At 66.9% G+C, this 19,567-nt stretch overlaps 1 protein-coding gene across 1 annotated transcript; it reads right to left on the reverse strand.

Annotated features, from left to right (window-relative positions):
• Positions 1-696: 696 nt before the first annotated feature.
• Positions 697-12,217, reverse strand: LOC128979928 (beta-arrestin-1-like; the record flags this gene model as incomplete). The annotated part of the gene is made up of 7 exons (XM_054398321.1): positions 12,135-12,217; positions 5,316-5,346; positions 2,735-2,795; positions 2,600-2,644; positions 1,565-1,761; positions 884-943; positions 697-764 (listed from the first exon to the last, which is right to left on the reverse strand). Coding segments are annotated over exons 1-7 (545 nt in total), but the record flags the coding sequence as incomplete, so codon positions are not given.
• Positions 12,218-19,567: the final 7,350 nt, after the last annotated feature.

Consider the following 19,567-nt stretch of genomic DNA (forward strand, 5'->3'; position numbering starts at 1 on the left):
CCCAACCCATCCTGGAGTCCATCTCCATCCCAACCCATCCTGGAGTCCATCTCCATCCCAACCCATCCTGGAGTCCATCTCCATCCCAACCCATCCTGGAGTCCATCTACATCCCAACCCATCCTGGAGTCCATCTCCATCCCAACCCATCCTGGAGTCCATCTCCATCCCAACCCATCCTGGAGTCCATCTCCATCCCAACCCATCCTGGAGTTCATCTCCATCCCATACCTATCCTGGAGTCCATCTCCATCCCAACCCACCCTGGAGTTCATCTCCATCCCAACCTATCCTGGAGTCCATCTCCATCCCAACCCACCCTGGAGTTCATCTCCATCCCATACCTATCCTGGAGTCCATCTCCATTCCAACCCCACCCTGGAGTCCATCTCCATCCCAACCCATCCTGGAGTCCATCTCCATCCCATACCTATCCTGGAGTCCATCTCCATCCCATACCTATCCTAGACTCCATCTCCATCCCAACCCATCCTGGAGTCCATCTCCATCCCAACCCACCCTGGAGTCCATCTCCATCCCAACCCATCCTGGAGTCCATCTCCATCCCAACCCACCCTGGAGTCCATCTCCACCCCTCCCCCACCCCAGCTGCCCCCTCCAGCCCCGCCTGACCCAGGCCGTGCCCTGCCCTTGCCCCTCCTGTGCCACCAGCCTGCCCAGGTCCCCTCCCCTCACCTCTTGTGGATCTTCTCCTCCAGGTTCTCTGCACAGAAGGCCTTCACCTCATAGTCCACCCCACAGGCCTGGAGGGCAGGAGAGGGCAGAGTAACCTCCAGGTGGTGCCCTCCAGCCCCAGCAGTCAGAGGGTGGCACCGCCCGGGGGTGGCACTGCCCGGGGCCACCAGGCCAGGCTGGGCCTTACCTTGCCAGTGTCCTCGGGGCCTGGCTGCAGGGTGACCGAGCAGGGCAGGTTGGGAGGGATCTGCACGGCCCAAGGGGGGTCAGGAGGGGACCTGGGACCCCAACCCTCCCCCTCTGCCCCAACCCTTCCCCTCCACTCTCTACCCTCCATTCCCAACCCTTCCCCTCCACTCCCTACCCTCCATTCCCAACCCTTCCCCTCCACTCTCTACCCTCCATTCCCAACCCTTTCCCTCCACTCTCTACCCTCCATTCCCAACCCTTTCCCTCCACTCTCTACCCTCCATTCCCAACCCTTCCCCTCCACTCTTTACCCTCCATTCCCAACCCTTCCCCTCCTCTCCACCCCTAACCCTTCCCCTCCCCTCCCAACCCTCCACCCCAACCCTTCCCTTCCACTCCCAACCCTTCCTTCCCCTCCACTCCCAACCCTCCCCCTTCTACCCAAAGCCTTCCCCTCCACTCTCCATCCTCCACCCCTAACCCTCCCTCTCCACCCACCCTTCCCTTCCACCCCTAATCCTTCTCCTCCACTCCAAACCTTCCCTTTCCCTCCTCCCCCAACCCTTCCCCTCCTCCCCCACCCCTTCCCCTCCCTCCTCCTCCCTGCCGCTCCGTGCGTGCTCCCCGGGGGTGCCCTGTGCGCTGCCCTGTGCTGTGCCCTGGGCAGGGCAGGGGGCACCTGGAAGGTGAAGGGGTAGGCATGGTCGCCCAGCTTCTTGAGCAGCCTCTCCTGCAGCCTGCTGAGAGGCCTCCTGTCCTCGGGCAGGGGGGGGAAGGGCTGGCAGCTGGCCACGAAGAGGTCCTTGCGGAAGGTCAGCCCCAGCACGTCCAGGTCCTCGCGGCCGTAGCGGAAGGCGCAGGTCAGGGTGACGAACACTGGGCACGGGGAGGGCACAGGGTGGGCACCGTGGCGGGGGGGGGAGAGCTGCCAGGGCTCGGGGACGGCCCCCTGCCCGCTGCCAGCCTGGCAGGTTGGGTTGAGAGACCTTCGGAGGGACTCCCGCACAGGCAAAGGCTGCGGTGCGGGCACAGCTCGGGTGGCACTGTGGGGGGGTGGCACTGGAGGAGGGTGGCATTGTGGAGGAGCAGCATCATGTGGGATGGCATTGTAGGGGGGTGGCACTGTGGGGGGGTGGCATCGTGCAGGGGGTGGCACTGTATTGAGGTGGCATCGTGGGGTGACAGCACCATGGGGTGGCGGCATCATGGAGTGTGGCATCGTCAGGGAGTGGCATTGTAGGGGGGTGGCATCATGGGGTGGTGGCACTGTGGGGTGGTTTCATTGTGGAGTGGTGGCATGGGGTGGTGGCACCATGGGGTGGTGGTAGCATCATGGGGTGGTGGCACCATGAGGTGGTGGCACCACGGCGTAGTGGCATCCTGGGCTTGGTGGTGGCATCACTGCACCATCACCTTTCAAGGTCCCTTCCCACCCAAGCCCTTCTATGATGCCAGCATGGTGCCACCATGGCACGGTGCCACCCGGGTGCCCCAGCAGCAGCAGGAGGCCGTGGTGGCTGCCAGGCTGTGCCATGCAGGGACAGCAGCCCCAGGCCCAGCCAGATCCACCTTGGACCACCCCTGCAGGACCTCCATGCCCAAGGGCCTGGAGGGCATCCCCCAGGGGCCCAGAGCTGCCAACCCCGGGGCAGGCCCAGGCAGGTGCCAGCCTGTGGTGGTGCCAGCTCGGTGCCAGGCAGGGCCTGGCTCTTACCTTTCCTCTCCTTCAGGTACTCAGGGTCCACCAGCACCACCCCATCTGCAGGAGAGGACCAGGGGCTCAGGGGGCACCTTGGGGAGGCCTTGCCCCAGGGTGCCCCCCAGCTGTGCCCACCCCAGCCCCACCTACCCACAGGGTCCACGAGGTCGATGTGGTCCACAAAGTCTCTCTTGCCCAGGTAGACAGTGAGCTGTGGGGAGGGCACAGGAGGGCACCATGGGCACAGGGCTCCAGGGGGGGCCTCAGGTCCTCCCTGACCTGGGCACTGCCCACCAGAGTGCCCCCAACAGGGGCACCCTCAGCACTGCAGCACCCAGGAGCCAGTGGCACCCCCAGCCAAAGCCTGGAGGCCCTCCAGATGTGCCCACACCTGCTGGCACCCTCACCCCCAAAGCCTGGAACCTTCCAGATGTGCCCACACCTGCTGGCACCTGAAGAATCCTGGCACCTGGGCACACTGGGTCAAGCCTAAGCCCTCCCAGTGCCCCTCCCTGGGACCCCTGAAGCATGGCACAGGGCCAGGATGGCACAGGGCCAGCAGCAGCCCATGGGGGAGGGGCTGCAGGGAGGTGCCCACTGTGCCTCACTTTCCCTGCCCCGCTGCCAGTGCCTGAGGGGACAGAGGGGGAAAGAGGGGGACAGAGGGGACAGAGGGGGACAGAGGGGGACAGAGGGGACAGAGGGGGAAAGAGGGGGACAGAGGGGACAGAGGGGACAGAGGGGACAGAGGGGACAGAGGGGGACAGAGGGGGACAGAGGGGACAGAGGGGGACAGAGGGGACAGAGGGGACAGAGGGGACAGAGGGGGACAGAGGGGGAAAGAGGGGGACAGGGAGGGGACAGAGGGACAGAGGGACAGAGGGGACAGGAGGGGACAGAGGGGACAGGAGGGGACAGGAGGGGACAGAGGGGACAGGAGGGGACAGAGGGGACAGAGGGGACAGAGGGGACAGGAGGGGACAGGAGGGGACAGAGGGGACAGGAGGGGACAGAGGAGGGGACAGGAGGGGACAGGAGGGGACAGGAGGGGACAGAGGGGACAGGAGGGGACAGAGGGGACAGGAGGGGACAGAGGGGACAGGAGGGGACAGGAGGGGACAGAGGGGACAGGAGGGGACAGGAGGGGACAGGAGGGGACAGGAGGGGACAGAGGGACAGGAGGGGACAGGAGGGGACAGGAGGGGACAGGAGGGGACAGAGGGGACAGGAGGGGACAGGAGGGGACAGAGGGGACAGGAGGGACAGAGGGGACAGGAGGGGACAGGAGGGGACAGGAGGGGGACAGGAGGGGACAGGAGGGGACAGAGGGGGACAGGAGGGGACAGGAGGGGACAGGAGGGGACAGAGGGACAGGAGGGACAGGAGGGGACAGGAGGGGACAGAGGGACAGGAGGGGACAGGAGGGGACAGGAGGGGACAGGAGGGGACAGGAGGGGACAGGAGGGGACAGGAGGGGACAGGAGGGGACAGAGGGACAGAGGGACAGGAGGGACAGGAGGGGACAGGAGGGGACAGGAGGGGACAGGAGGGGACAGGAGGGGACGGAAGGGACAGGAGGGGACAGGAGGGACAGGAGGGGACAGGAGGGGACAGGAGGGGACAGGAGGGACAGGAGGGGACAGGAGGGGACAGGAGGGACAGGAGGGGACAGGAGGGGACAGGAGGGGACAGAGGGGACAGAGGGACAGAGGGGACAGGGGGGACAGAGGGGACAGGAGGGACAGGAGGGGACAGAGGGACAGGGGGACAGGAGGGGACAGGAGGGGACAGGAGGGGACAGGAGGGGACAGAGGGGACAGGAGGGGACAGGAGGGGACAGGAGGGGACAGGAGGGGACAGGAGGGGACAGGAGGGGACAGGGACAGGAGGGACAGGAGGGGACAGGAGGGGACAGGAGGGGACAGGGGACAGGAGGGGACAGGAGGGGACAGGAGGGGACAGGAGGGGACAGAGGGGACAGGAGGGGACAGGAGGGGACAGAGGGGACAGAGGGACAGGAGGGGACAGGAGGGGACAGGAGGGGACAGAGGGACAGGGGGACAGGAGGGGGACAGGAGGGGACAGGAGGGGACAGGAGGGGACAGAGGGGACAGGAGGGGACAGAGGGACAGAGGGACAGAGGGGACAGGAGGGGACAGGAGGGGACAGGAGGGGACAGGAGGGGACAGGAGGGGACAGGAGGGGACAGGAGGGACAGAGGGGACAGGAGGGGACAGGAGGGGACAGAGGGGGACAGAGGGGGACAGAGGGGGACAGAGGGGGACAGAGGGGACAGAGGGGGACAGAGGGGGACAGAGGGGGACAGAGGGGGACAGAGGGGGACAGAGGGGACAGAGGGGACAGAGGGGCTCAGGGGTGACCAGGGGGGCAGTGGTGGCCTCCCAGCCTTCAGCAGCTGCTCCCCACCACACCCTGGGGGGGACCTGCCTGCAGCTGGGGGGGGCAGGGCAAGAGGAAGCTCAGAGCCTCCCCTGCCCCCCCCCAGCCCTTCCTGCTGGCGAAACTCCGGAGACAGGAAGCCACCAGCAGCCACCAGCAGGCACCAGCAGGCACCAGCAGCCACCAGCAGGCACCAGCAGGCACCAGCAGGCACCAGCAGCCACCAGCAGCCACCAGCAGCCACCAGCAGGCACCTTTGGAGGGGCCCAGGGCTGCGTCCCCAGCAGCTGGTGGCAGTGATTGGCACCCCAGGAAGGCCCTGGGCACTCACCTTGCCGTTGGGACTGGCCTTCTTGAACACCCTGCAAAGGAGAGGCTCCACTCAGCAGCTGGCACAGATGGCACTGGCTGGCACCAGCTGGCAGGGCACCAGGTGGGCACCAGGCTACCCACGCACCAGCACTGGGCAAGGGTGGCCAGAGGTGCCCAGGAGGTGGGGAGGGACTGATGAGAATTGGCTTGAGGTGTGCCCTCTCCAGTGCCCAGCCCAGGGGCACAAGCCCTGCCCTGCTCCTGCTGCCCACACCATTGCTGCTCCAGCCCAGGCTGCTGCTGCCCTCCTTGCCCCCCTGGGCACCCCCTGGCTCCTCTCCAGGCGCTGCCCACAGCCCCCCCAGGGCCTTTCCCCCCTGGCACCTCCCAGCCCTCTGCCCCCAGCCTGCAGCCCCCCTGGGGCCCTCCAAGCTGTGGCAGCCTGGGGCTGTGAGCAGGGAGGGGGCAGGGAGGGGGCAGGGCTGAGCAGAGCTGCCCTGGCATGGTGCCACCCTTAATGGGCTCTCCTGGGATTATCCTGCCAGGCCTCTAAATTCCATTAAAGCCATCCGGGAAGATTACAGGGGGGGAAGGGTGGGCAGGAAGCAGGGCCAGGCCCTGCCAGGCTCTGCCAGGCTCTGCCTCACCCCCACTGCCCACCTCTGCCCACAGGGAGGCCTCCTGGCACGGCCAAGGGAGGCTGGCCCTGACCTCAGGCTGGGCACAACCCCAGCAGGAGCAGCCATGGGGGGCTGGGGTGCCCCCTGGCCCTGTGCCAGTCTGACCCTCAACCTGTGCCCACGTGCCAGGGGCAGCCTCCTCAGCCCTGTGCCAGTCTGACTCTCAACCTGTGCCCATGTGCCAGAAGCACCCTCAGCCCTGTGCCCATGTGGCAATGCAACCCTCACCCCTACCCTGCATGCCAGGGGCACCCTTAGCCCTGTGCCAGTCTGACTCTCCACCTGTGCCCATGTGCCCTGCCAGGCGTGCAGAAGCCTCACAGAGCCTGAGAGCCTCATGGGCACCATGCCAGGGCTGAAGGAGCTTAGCTTAGGGTGACCTCATGCCAGGGGTGTAGGAGCCCCTGAAAGCCTCATGGGCACCATGCCAGGGGTGAAGGAGCTTGGGGTGGCCTCATGCCAAGGGTGCAGGAGCTTGGGGGGACCCCAGGGGGGGCACAGAGCTTGGGGGGACCCCAGGGGGGTGCAGGAGCTTGGGGGGACGCCAGGGGGAGCACAGAGCTTGGGGGGACACCAGGGGGGTGCAGGAGCTTGGGGGGATCCCGGGGGGGGCAGGACCTGGGTGTGCCCCCAGGAAGGTCTCCAGGATGGCAAATCCCAGAACCCAGCACTGCCCCACAGCACCCCCGGGGGGACAGAGGGGACAGAGGGGACAGAGGGGGACAGAGGAGACAGAGGAGGACAGAGGAGACAGAGGAGAGAGAGGGGACAGAGGAGAGAGAGGAGACAGAGGAGGACAGAGGAGACAGAGGAGAGAGAGGGGACAGAGGAGGACAGAGGAGACAGAGGGGACAGAGGGGGACAGAGGAGACAGAGGAGGACAGAGGAGACAGAGGAGAGAGAGGAGACAGAGGAGGACAGAGGAGACAGAGGAGAGAGAGGAGACAGAGGAGGACAGAGGAGACAGAGGAGGACAGAGGAGACAGAGGAGGACAGAGGAGACAGAGGAGAGAGAGGAGACAGAGGAGGACAGAGGAGACAGAGGAGGACAGAGGAGACAGAGGAGGACAGAGGAGACAGAGGAGGACAGAGGAGACAGAGGAGGACAGAGGAGACAGAGGAGGACAGAGGAGACAGAGGAGACAGAGGAGGACAGAGGGACAGAGGGACAGAGGGGACAGAGGGGACAGAGGGACAGGAGGGACAGAGGGGACAGAGGGGACAGAGGGACAGAGGGACAGAGGAGGGACAGAGGGACAGAGGGACAGAGGGGCAGAGGGACAGGAGGGACAGAGGGGACAGGAGGGGACAGAGGGACAGAGGGGACAGAGGGGACAGAGGGACAGAGGGACAGAGGGACAGAGGGACAGAGGGACAGAGGGGACAGAGGGACAGAGGGGACAGGAGGGACAGAGGGACAGAGGGGACAGAGAGGGGACAGAGGGACAGAGGGACAGGAGGGGACAGAGGGGACAGAGGAGGGGACAGAGGGACAGAGGGACAGAGGGGACAGAGGAGACAGAGGGGACAGAGGGACAGAGGGGACAGAGGGGGACAGGAGGGACAGGAGGGGACAGAGGGGACAGAGGGACAGAGGGGACAGAGAGGGGACAGGAGGGACAGGAGGGACAGAGGGACAGGAGGGACAGAGGGACAGGAGGGGACAGGAGGGGACAGAGGGGACAGGAGGGGACAGAGGGACAGGAGGGGACAGGAGGGACAGAGGGACAGAGGGGACAGGAGGGGACAGAGGGACAGAGGGACAGAGGGGACAGAGGGACAGGAGGGGACAGAGGGACAGAGGGACAGGAGGGACAGAGGGACAGAGGGGACAGGAGGGGACAGGAGGGACAGAGGGGACAGGAGGGACAGGAGGGGACAGAGGGGACAGAGGGGACAGAGGGGACAGAGGGACAGAGGGACAGAGGGGACAGGAGGGGACAGAGGGACAGGAGGGGACAGAGGGACAGGAGGGACAGAGGGGACAGGAGGGGACAGAGGGACAGAGGGACAGAGGGGACAGGAGGGACAGAGGGGACAGAGGGACAGGAGGGACAGGAGGGACAGAGGGGACAGGAGGGACAGGAGGGGACAGAGGGACAGAGGGACAGAGGGACAGAGGGGACAGGAGGGACAGAGGGACAGGAGGGACAGGAGGGGACAGAGGGACAGAGGGGACAGAGGGGACAGGAGGGACAGAGGGGACAGGAGGGACAGGAGGGACAGAGGGACAGAGGGACAGAGGGGACAGGAGGGACAGAGGGACAGAGGGACAGGAGGGGACAGGAGGGACAGAGGGGACAGGAGGGACAGAGGGGACAGAGGGGACAGGAGGGACAGAGGGACAGGAGGGGACAGGAGGGGACAGGAGGGGACAGGAGGGACAGAGGGACAGAGGGACAGGAGGGACAGAGGGGACAGGAGGGGACAGAGGGACAGGAGGGGACAGGAGGGGACAGGAGGGACAGAGGGACAGAGGGGACAGGAGGGACAGGAGGGACAGGAGGGGACAGAGGGACAGAGGGACAGGAGGGGACAGAGGGACAGAGAGGAGACAGGAGGGGACAGGAGGGGACAGAGGGGACAGGAGGGGACAGGAGGGACAGGAGGGACAGAGGGGACAGGAGGGACAGAGGGACAGGAGGGGACAGGAGGGACAGGAGGGACAGGCGGGACAGGAGGGACAGAGGGGACAGGAGGGGACAGGAGGGACAGAGGGACAGAGGGACAGAGGGGACAGGAGGGGACAGAGGGACAGAGGGACAGGAGGGGACAGGAGGGGACAGAGGGGACAGGAGGGACAGAGGGACAGAGGGACAGGAGGGGACAGAGGGACAGGAGGGACAGGAGGGACAGGAGGGGACAGAGGGACAGGAGGGGACAGGAGGGACAGGAGGGACAGGAGGGACAGGAGGGGACAGGAGGGACAGGAGGGACAGGAGGGACAGGAGGGACAGGAGGGGACAGGAGGGGACAGGAGGGGACAGGAGGGACAGGAGGGGACAGGAGGGGACAGGAGGGACAGGAGGGACAGGAGGGGACAGGAGGGACAGGAGGGACAGGAGGGGACAGGAGGGACAGGAGGGACAGGAGGGACAGAGGGACAGAGGGACAGAGGGGACAGGAGGGGACAGGAGGGACAGAGGGACAGGAGGGGACAGAGGGACAGGAGGGGACAGAGGGACAGAGGGACAGGAGGGACAGGAGGGACAGGAGGGGACAGGAGGGACAGGAGGGGACAGAGGGACAGGAGGGACAGGAGGGGACAGAGGGACAGAGGGACAGGAGGGACAGGAGGGGACAGGAGGGACAGAGGGACAGAGGGGACAGGAGGGACAGAGGGGACAGGAGGGACAGAGGGACAGGAGGGGACAGGAGGGGACAGGAGGGACAGGAGGGGACAGGAGGGGACAGGAGGGGACAGGAGGGACAGAGGGACAGGAGGGACAGGAGGGGACAGAGGGACAGAGGGACAGAGGGACAGGAGGGACAGGAGGGGACAGGAGGGGACAGGAGGGGACAGGAGGGGACAGGAGGGACAGGAGGGACAGGAGGGACAGGAGGGGACAGGAGGGACAGGAGGGGACAGAGGGACAGAGGGACAGGAGGGGACAGAGGGGACAGGAGGGGACAGAGGGGACAGGAGGGACAGAGGGACAGAGGGGACAGAGGGGACAGGAGGGGACAGGAGGGACAGGAGGGGACAGAGGGACAGGAGGGACAGAGGGGACAGGAGGGGACAGAGGGACAGGAGGGACAGGAGGGGACAGAGGGGACAGGAGGGGACAGAGGGACAGGAGGGACAGGAGGGGACAGAGGGACAGGAGGGGACAGGAGGGACAGGAGGGACAGAGGGACAGAGGGGACAGGAGGGACAGAGGGGACAGAGGGACAGAGGGGACAGGAGGGGACAGAGGGACAGGAGGGACAGAGGGACAGAGGGACAGAGGGACAGGAGGGGACAGAGGGACAGAGGGACAGAGGGACAGGAGGGGACAGAGGGACAGAGGGGACAGAGGGACAGGAGGGGACAGAGGGGACAGAGGGACAGGAGGGACAGGAGGGACAGAGGGGACAGGAGGGACAGAGGGGACAGAGGGACAGAGGGACAGAGGGGACAGGAGGGACAGAGGGACAGAGGGGACAGAGGGACAGGAGGGGACAGGAGGGACAGGAGGGGACAGAGGGGACAGAGGGACAGAGGGACAGGAGGGACAGGAGGGGACAGAGGGGACAGGAGGGACAGAGGGACAGGAGGGGACAGGAGGGACAGAGGGACAGAGGGACAGGAGGGGACAGGAGGGGACAGAGGGACAGAGGGGACAGGAGGGGACAGAGGGGACAGAGGGACAGGAGGGGACAGAGGGACAGAGGGACAGGAGGGACAGGAGGGGACAGAGGGGACAGGAGGGACAGGAGGGGACAGAGGGACAGAGGGACAGAGGGGACAGGAGGGACAGGAGGGGACAGAGGGACAGGAGGGACAGAGGGACAGGAGGGACAGGAGGGGACAGAGGGACAGAGGGACAGGAGGGACAGGAGGGGACAGGAGGGACAGGAGGGGACAGAGGGACAGGAGGGGACAGAGGGACAGGAGGGACAGGAGGGACAGAGGGACAGGAGGGGACAGAGGGACAGAGGGACAGGAGGGACAGGAGGGACAGGAGGGACAGGAGGGACAGAGGGGACAGGAGGGACAGAGGGACAGGAGGGACAGGAGGGACAGAGGGACAGAGGGGACAGGAGGGACAGGAGGGGACAGAGGGACAGAGGGGACAGAGGGACAGGAGGGGACAGGAGGGGACAGAGGGACAGAGGGACAGGAGGGACAGAGGGACAGAGGGGACAGGAGGGGACAGAGGGACAGAGGGACAGGAGGGGACAGGAGGGACAGAGGGACAGGAGGGACAGGAGGGGACAGGAGGGGACAGAGGGGACAGAGGGACAGAGGGACAGGAGGGACAGGAGGGACAGAGGGGACAGGAGGGACAGAGGGACAGAGGGACAGGAGGGACAGGAGGGACAGGAGGGACAGGAGGGACAGAGGGACAGGAGGGGACAGAGGGACAGGAGGGGACAGACGGACAGGAGGGACAGAGGGACAGAGAGACAGGAGGGACAGAGGGACAGGAGGGACAGGAGAGACAGATGGACAGAGAGACAGGAGGGACAGACGGACAGGAGGGGACAGAGGGACAGGAGGGGACAGAGGGACAGAGGGACAGGAGGGACAGGAGGGGACAGGAGGGACAGAGGGACAGAGGGACAGGAGGGACAGGAGGGGACAGGAGGGACAGAGGGACAGAGGGACAGGAGGGACAGAGGGGACAGAGGGACAGAGGGACAGGAGGGACAGAGGGACAGGAGAGACAGAGGGACAGAGGGACAGGAGAGACAGAGGGACAGGAGGGACAGAGGGACAGGAGGGACAGAGGGACAGAGGGACAGAGAGACAGAGGGACAGAGGGACAGGAGGGACAGAGGGACAGGAGGGACAGAGGGACAGAGGGACAGAGGGACAGGAGAGACAGAGGGACAGGAGAGACAGAGGGACAGAGGGACAGAGGGACAGAGGGACAGGAGGGGACAGGAGGGACAGGAGGGACAGAGGGACAGAGGGACAGAGAGACAGAGGGACAGAGGGACAGGAGGGACAGAGGGACAGAGGGACAGGAGGGACAGAGGGACAGAGGGACAGAGGGACAGAGGGACAAGGGGACAGAGGGACAGAGGGACAGAGGGACAGAGGGACAGGGGACAGAGGGACAGAGGGACAGAGGGACAGAGGGGCAGGGGACAGAGGACAGAGGGGCAGAGGGACAGAGGGACAGAGGGACAGAGGGGCAGAGGGACAGAGGGACAGAGGGACAGAGGGACAGGGGACAGAGGGGCAGGGGGACAGAGGGACAGAGGGACAGAGGGGGACAGAGGGGACAGAGGGACAGAGGGACAGGAGGGGACAGAGGGACAGAGGGGACAGAGGGACAGAGGGACAGGAGGGGACAGAGGGACAGAGAGGGGACAGAGGGACAGAGGGACAGAGGGACAGGAGGGGGCCAGAGGGGACCGTCCGGGTGGAAAGAGGGGACAGCAAGAGGAGACAGAGGGGACAGCTGGGCAATGCGGGGGACAGAGAGGGAACCAGCAGGGGGACCGACGGGGGCCCGCTCGGGGCACCGATGGGACCGCGGGGGCCGAGGGTGACAGTGTTGGCCCGCTTGTCCCATCGGGTGCCCCGCATCGTCCGCCCCCACGCCCCTCGGTCCCTCGTGGGCCCTCCCTGTCCCACTCTGCTTTATCCTCGCTTCTCGCGAATCCGCCCGCGTTGTCCCGCGGGGGACCGCTGGGCCCTGCGGTGGCCACCTTCTCCCATCTTTTTCCCGTCGTTTTTCCCCCTTCTGTTGCCCGCTGGGCCAGCGGGGGCCCCGAGGTGGGCCCGCGGTTCCCTCTTTCTTGGCCCGCGGGGGACCGCGGGCCCTCGGGGCCCTCTTTGCCCGCGTGCCTCTCTGTGTTCTCTTCCCCCCCCAACCAGCCCCCCTCCGCCCTCCCCCTCTCCCTTCTCCTCTTGGAGCCCCTTCTCCTCCTCCCCTCTCTCCTCCCGCTCCCGTGCTTGTTCCCTCGATCACGCCTTCGGTGGCCCCGCGTTGGCCCTTGCGGGGTCCCTCTCCTTTCTTTGTGTTCCCTCTTTCCCTCCTTTTTGCGGTGGCCCGCGTGTTCCCCGCGGCCCCGGCTCGTCTCTCGCGCCGGCTTCGCGTCGCTGGTCCCTGCGCGCGGTTGGGGCCCTCGGGGGCACGCCACCGTTGCTCCGTAGGTTTCGCTCTAGGGCCTTGGCTGGCTTGCGTCGGTTTCCTGCGGTGGTTGCCCATACTGACTTTGGCCAGCGTGTTCCCGCTTTGGCCCGCGGGGGCCCGAGGCGGCGCTGGGGACCGAGGGGACCTATCTGGCGGGGCCCGCGGAGGGGAGGCGGGGCTCAGACCGGGTCACCTGGGCAGAGTGTGGGGGGTGGGGCCGTAGGCTGCAGGGGGGTGACCAGGTGCAGTGGTGCCGTGGCGTGTGGTGTGGCCTCAGCCGTGGCCTCTTCCCATGGCCTGTGGCCCTCCCTCTACGCCGCCCCGCCCTTTCCCTTTGCCCTTTCACAGACAGCAGCAGGGGTCTGCTATGTCCTCCCCTTCTCAATTCCATACTTCATCTTTCTCATTTCATTTCATTCACCACCCAGCCTTCAGCAGTGCTCCCCACCACACCCTGGGGGGGACCTGCTGCAGCTGGTGGGGGGGCAGGGCAAGGAGGACGCTCCAGAGCCTCCCCTGCCCCCCCCAGCCCTTCCTGCTGGGCGAAACTCCGGAGACAGAAGCCACCAGCAGCCACAGCAGGCCACCAGCAGGCCACAGCAGGCACACCAGCCACAGCAGCCACCAGCAGGCCACCAGCAGCCACCAGCAGCCACCAGCAGAGCCACCAGCAGGCACAGCAGCACAGCAGCACCAGCCACCAGCAGGCACCAGCACAGCCACCAGCAGGCACCAGACCACCAGCAGGCACAGCAGCACCACAGCACAGCAGCACCAGCAGGCACCAGCAGCAGCCACAGCACCAGCCACACAGGCCACACAGCACAGCACCCAGCAGCCACCAGCAGGCACCAGCAGGCCACCACAGCACCCAGCAGGCCACCACAGCCACCAGCAGCACCAGCAGCCACCACAGCCACCACAGCACCAGCAGCCACCAGCAGCCACCAGCAGCCACCAGCAGGCACCAACAGCCACCAGCAGCCACCACAGCACCAGCAGCCACCAACAGCCACCAGCAGCCACCAGCAGCACCAACAGCCACCAGCAGGCACCACAGCACCACAGCCACCAGCAGGCACCAGCAGCCACCAGCAGCACCAACAGCCACCAGCAGGCACCAGCAGGCACCAACAGCCACCAGCAGGCACCACAGCACCAGCAGCCACCAACAGCCACCAGCAGGCACCAGCAGGCACCAACAGCACCAGCAGCCACCAGCAGCCACCAGCAGGCACCAGCAGGCACCAGCAGCCACCAGCAGGCACCAGCAGGCACCAACAGCCACCAGCAGCCACCAGCAGGCACCAACAGCCACCAGCAGCCACCAGCAGGCACCAGCAGGCACCAGCAGCCACCAGCAGGCACCAACAGCCACCAGCAGGCACCAGTAGCCACCAGCAGGCACCAGCAGCCACCAACAGCCACCAGCAGGCACCAACAGCCACCAACAGCCACCAGCAGCCACCAGCAGCCACCAGCAGGCACCAACAGCCACCAACAGCCACCAACAGCCACCAGCAGCCACCAGCAGGCACCAGCAGCCACCAACAGCCACCAGCAGGCACCAACAGCCACCAACAGCCACCAGCAGCCACCAGCAGGCACCAGCAGCCACCAACAGCCACCAACAGGCACCAGCAGGCACCAACAGCCACCAGCAGCCACCAGCAGCCACCAGCAGGCACCAGCAGGCACCAGCAGCCACCAGCAGCCACCAGCAGCCACCAGCAGCCACCAGCAGGCACCAACAGCCAACAGCAGGCACCAGCAGGCACCAGCAGGCACCAGCAGGCACCAGCAGCCACCAGCAGCTCCCAGCAGGACCTGGGCAGCCTTTGCCCTCTCAGTGGGCAGCAGCTCCTCAGCAAAGGGAAGGTCCAGGGAGGAAGAGGAGCAGGCAGCAGCCACATCCTCACAGCCAGTGGGGTCCTACTGGGAAGGGGAGGAGGAAGAGGAAGAGGAGGAGCCCCCCAGGACCATGCCCGCTGGGGGCTCTGGGGGCTTCCCTGGCCAGGGGAGGTCCTGGCTGTGGCCCCAGCAGCAGGAAGCTGCAGGCTCCCTCCTGGGCCACTTCCAAGCCTCCCTCTCCTGCCAGCCCCCATCCCTGACCTGCCCCAGGACCCCACGGGGAGGGGCGGGAGGGGGAGGAAGGGGAGGGGGGGTGGGGAGGTGCTGGCACTCCCAGGCAGCCTCCTGACCTGGTTTGAGGGTGTAGAAGGGCAAGGAGGGGACCCCGGAGCTAAGTGCAGGCTGAGGGGAGCTGGCCCCAAGCCACCACCTGCAGGGACCCCCCCCAAAAAAGCAGGGGAGCAGCACCCTGCAGCTGGGGGCTCCTCCCCCACCATGGGGGGAGCTGGGGGACCCCAAAGCTGGCACCAAGGGGGGTGGGGTGGCAGAGGTGGATTGGGGACCCCCCAGCAGCCAAGAGGAGGGAGGTGGCCCCAGGCTGGGGCAGCTTTTGGGGGTTGCTCCTCCAAGTCCCCCCTGAGGCTTTTGGGATGAATCCAAATGGATTTGGGGTCAGAGGTAAAGTAGGTGTGGGGGGGGAAGGGAGGGGGGATGGGGGGGTGATTTATCAGCAGCCCCCCCAGATCCCACCCTGCCACCCCAAAACCGCTGCTGAGCTTCTGGAAGGTTCTGCCAAAGTTGGGCCAGACCCCCCCAGGAGCCCCAGCAGGGTCTGGGTCCTGGGGGGGTCCCAGCAGGGTCTGGGTCCTGAGGGGGTCCCTGCAGGGTCTGGGTCCTGGGGGGGGTCCCAGCAGGGTCTGGGTCCTGGGGGTGTCACAAGCCCCACATTAAAGGAGGGGAGCAAGCAGGGTCTGGATCCTGGGGGTCAGAAACCCCCAAAATAAGGGGGGAGGGGTCCATGCCGGGATCCTGGGGGGTCACAAGCCCCAGATGACAGCTGGGGGGCAACCAGGGCCTGGCTTCTGCTGGGGGGACACTGGGCAGGGGGGGCTGGGACCCCCTCCCCAACTCTCCAGGTCCCCCCCATGTGCCCCCTGGACCCCCCTGGGATGTACCAAGAGGGTCCCTGGAGGTGGGGGAGGGGGGGAAACTGAGGGGGTCTGGGGGTGACGGAGGGGGTCTGGGGGGTGACTAAGAGGGTCTGGGGGCTGACTGAGGAGGTCTGGGGGTGACGGAGGGGTCTGGGGGTGATGGAGGGGTCTGGGGGTGATGGAGGGGTCTGGGGGGTGACGGAGGGGTCTGGGGGGTGACGGAGGAGTCTGGGGGTGATGGAGGGGTCTGGGGGGTGACGGAGGAGGTCTGGGGGTGACTGAGGAGGTCTGGGGGTGACGGAGGGGGTCTGGGGGGTGACGGAGGGGGTCTGGGGGTGACGGAGGGGTCTGGGGGTGACGGAGGGGGTCTGGGGGTGACTGAGGGGGTCTAGGGGGTGACAGAAGGGGTCTGGGGGTGACGAAGGGGTCTGGGGGTGACGGAGGGGGTCTGGAGGGTGACAGAGGGGGTCTGGGGGTGACGGAGGGGGTCTGGGGGGTGACAGAGGTGGTCTGGGGATGACGGAGGGGGCCTGGGGGGTGACGGAGGGGGTCTGGGGGTGACAGAGGGGGTCTGGGGGTGACGGAGGGGGTCTGGGGGCTTAAGGGACCTGTGGCAGGGAGCCGAAGGGAGCCGGGAGGGTCTGCAGGGAGCCGGCCGGGCAGGGCTGGCACAGGCAGCGCAGGCGCTCCGCGATCTCCCCACCGCCGCCTCGCTCCTCCGCCGCCGTCCCGGGGCTGCCAGCCCGGACCTCCCCGCGCCCGCCCCGGCCCCAGCCGCACTCACCGGGTGCCTTTGTCTCCCATGGCCCCCGCCGAGCCTCCGGGCAGCTCCACCGGGAAACGCCGAGCGGGGCTTGGAAAATTACTGGCAGGATGGTGGAAGGGAAGGGAGGCGGAGGGGGAGGCGGCGGCGGGGCGGGCGCGGGGTCGCCACGGCCCGGGAACGGCCCGGTACCAAGGGTTCGGAGCGCCTCGGAACGGTTCGGAAGGGCTCGGCCGGGTTCGGAAGGTGTTCGGCTGGGTTCGGAAGTTCCCGAGCGCAGCCTGGCGGCGCGGCCCCTGCGGCTGGGCTCGGCTGGGTTCCGGCGCTCGGCAGCGAACTCCTGTGTCGCGGCCTCTGGGGATCGGTTCGGAACGGCTCGGCCTCGGTTCGGCTCGGGCGCTGCGAACTGGGCTCGGCTCGGCGCGGCCCCTAGGGGTCGGTTCGGACCCGCTCGGCTGTGTTCCGCTGGGCTCGGCTGGGTTCAGGCGCAGCCTCACAGGACGGCCCTTGGGGCTCGGCTCGGAACCGCTCGGCCGGGTCCGCCCGGGTTCGGGCGCAGCCCCACGGGGCAGCCCCTCAGGCTCGGGGTCGGAACCGTTCGTCTAGGTTCGGAACCGCTCGGCTGGGTTCGGCTGGGGCGCGGCTGAGGGCAGCCCAGGTGGGCGGGTTGCGGGGGAGGGGGCTCGGTGGGGGCTCGGTTCGGAACTGCTCGGCTGGGTTCGGAACCACTCGGCTGGGTTCGGGCACAGCCCCGCGGCGCGGCCCCGGAGACGGGGGGCGGCGACACGCGCGGGGCCCCGCGCGCGCGTGCAGCGGGAAGGCGGGGGCGGAGGGGCTGAGGGGGGGTGCGCGCGCCCCTGCACACAGCACCCCTATTGGCCTACGCTCGCCACAGTCTCTTCTGATTGGCTGAGCCACTCCTCCCCGCCCTCAAAACACCCCCTCACCCCCCTTCCCAGCCCCCCCCCCCCCCCCCCCCCCCCCCCCCCCCTTCCCGTGACGCCGCAGCCAATCAGAATCCGCCCTCGGAAACGGGGACGCGGGTTATTCCCACGGGGTAGCCAATCAGAGGCCGCCCTCGGAGCGGGGCCCGGGGCAGGGCCGGGCAGGGGCAGGGAGGAGGAAGGGGAAGGCCAGGACGGAGAAGGGGAGGCGAGGGCAGGGCAGGAGCAGGAAAAAGAAGAAGGGACAGGCAGGGACGAGGAGGAGCAGGCAGGGATGGGGAAGAGGAACAGGCAGCGACAGGCCCCAGGGATGGGGAGGAAGGGACGAACAGGAGCAGGCAGGGACGGGCAAGAGCGGGCAGGAATAGGCAGGGATGGGCAGGGATAGGAGGAAGGAGCAGACAGGGATGATGAGAAAGGGTCAGAGGCAGGGAGAAGGAGGAGGCAGGGGTAGGGAAGAGCAGGCAGAGATGGGCTGGAGGAAGAGGAAAATTCGGGCAGGAGGAGGCAGGGATGGGGAGGAGGAGGCAAGAGCCGGCAGGGAGGGGCAAGGACGGTGAGGAGGAGCAGGCAAGGCCGAGGAGGAAGGATAGGGAGAAGCAGACAGGGACAGGGAGGAGCAGTAGGAAGGAAGAGGGAGGGGCAGGAGCAGGCAAGGAGGGGCAGGAGGAGGCAGGGATTGATGGGGGGGAGGAAGAGGAAGAAGAAGAGGAGTCAGGAAGGCAGCAGGTGGGGCAGGTGCCAGCAGGGCTGGGCAGGGACAGGCAGTCTGGTGCTGTGCAGTGCAGCCTGGTGCTGTGCAGTGCGGCCTGGTGCAGTGTGGGGCTGTCCAGTGCAGTAATGCTTCAGCACCCTGCAGCAGGATTGTACCCACGGCTGCCCCCTGGGGGTGGAGGATGGGGGGGGAGGGGGACAGGGAGGAGCAGGATGGTGCTTAGCAGCCCCAAACCCAGCCCAGCTCTGGGATGGAGGTGGCCTGAAGCTGGAGGACCTTTCCCTGGGGGTCACTGAGGTGGGAGGCCCAGGGGTCACCTCCTGGATATGGAGGGGTCCCAGCTGGGGTCACATCCTGACCTGCAGCACCCTGGGGTGGGGCAGAACATCCTGAGGCGGGGGGGAGGGGAGGGACTGGAGCACCTCAGGAGGGATCTGGAGCATCCCGAGGGATCCCTTTGGGAGGTCCAAAGCAGCCCAAGGGGGTGGAGTGGGTTTTTTTGGGGGGGAGGTGGGGGACACCTTCCAGGGGAGCCTCAGCTTGGCCCCCCCCAGGTGTTCAGGTTTGGCCCCAAACGCAACCACTTGTCCCACCCTGCCCCCGAGGACCCTCCCCCCGCTCCAGAGCGTCCCCCTGGGCACCCTGATCCCAGGCACCCACGGAGCCACTGCGGGGGACATCGATGTAAGAAATTTATTTAGGAAAACCAAAACCCACCAGAAAATAAACAACGGGGCTGAGGGAGGGGAGGAGGAAGAGAAAGAGAAGGAGGAGGAGAAGGAGGAGGAGGAGAAGGAGGAGGAGGAGGAGAAGAAGGAGGAGGAGGAGAAGAAGGAGGAGGAGGAGAAGAAGGAGGAGGAGGAGGAGGAAGGAGGGAGGAGGAGGAGGAAGGAGGAGGAGGAAGGAGGAGGAGAGGAGGAGGAAGGAGGAGGAAGGAGGAGGAAGGAGGAAGAAGGAGGAGGAGGAGGAGGAAGGAGGAGAAGGAGGAGGAGGAGGAGGAAGGAGGGGAGGAAGGAGAAGGGAGAGGAGGAAGGAGGAGGAGGAGGGAGGAGGAGGAGGAGGAAGGAGGAGGAGGAGGAGAGGAGGAGGAGGAGGAGGAGGAGGAGGAGGAGGAGAAGGAGGAGGAGGAGGAGAAGGAGGAGGGGAGGAGGAGAAGGAGGAGGGAGGAGGAGAAAGAGAAGGAGGAGGGAAGGAGGAGGAGAAGAGGAGGGAGGAGGAGAAAGGAGGAGGAGGGAGGAGGAGAAGGAGGAGGGGAGGAGGAGAAGGAGGAGGGGAGAGGAGTGAGGAGGAGGGAAGGAGGAGAAGGAGGAGGGAAGGAGGAGAGGAGGAGGAGAAGAGAGGAGTAGATGGAAGGAGAGGGAGGGAGGAGGAGGAGG

Source organism: Indicator indicator, assembly GCF_027791375.1.
Source record: "Indicator indicator isolate 239-I01 chromosome W unlocalized genomic scaffold, UM_Iind_1.1 iindW_random_scaffold_338, whole genome shotgun sequence".
In the NCBI taxonomy this organism is placed as follows: Eukaryota; Metazoa; Chordata; class Aves; order Piciformes; family Indicatoridae; genus Indicator; species Indicator indicator.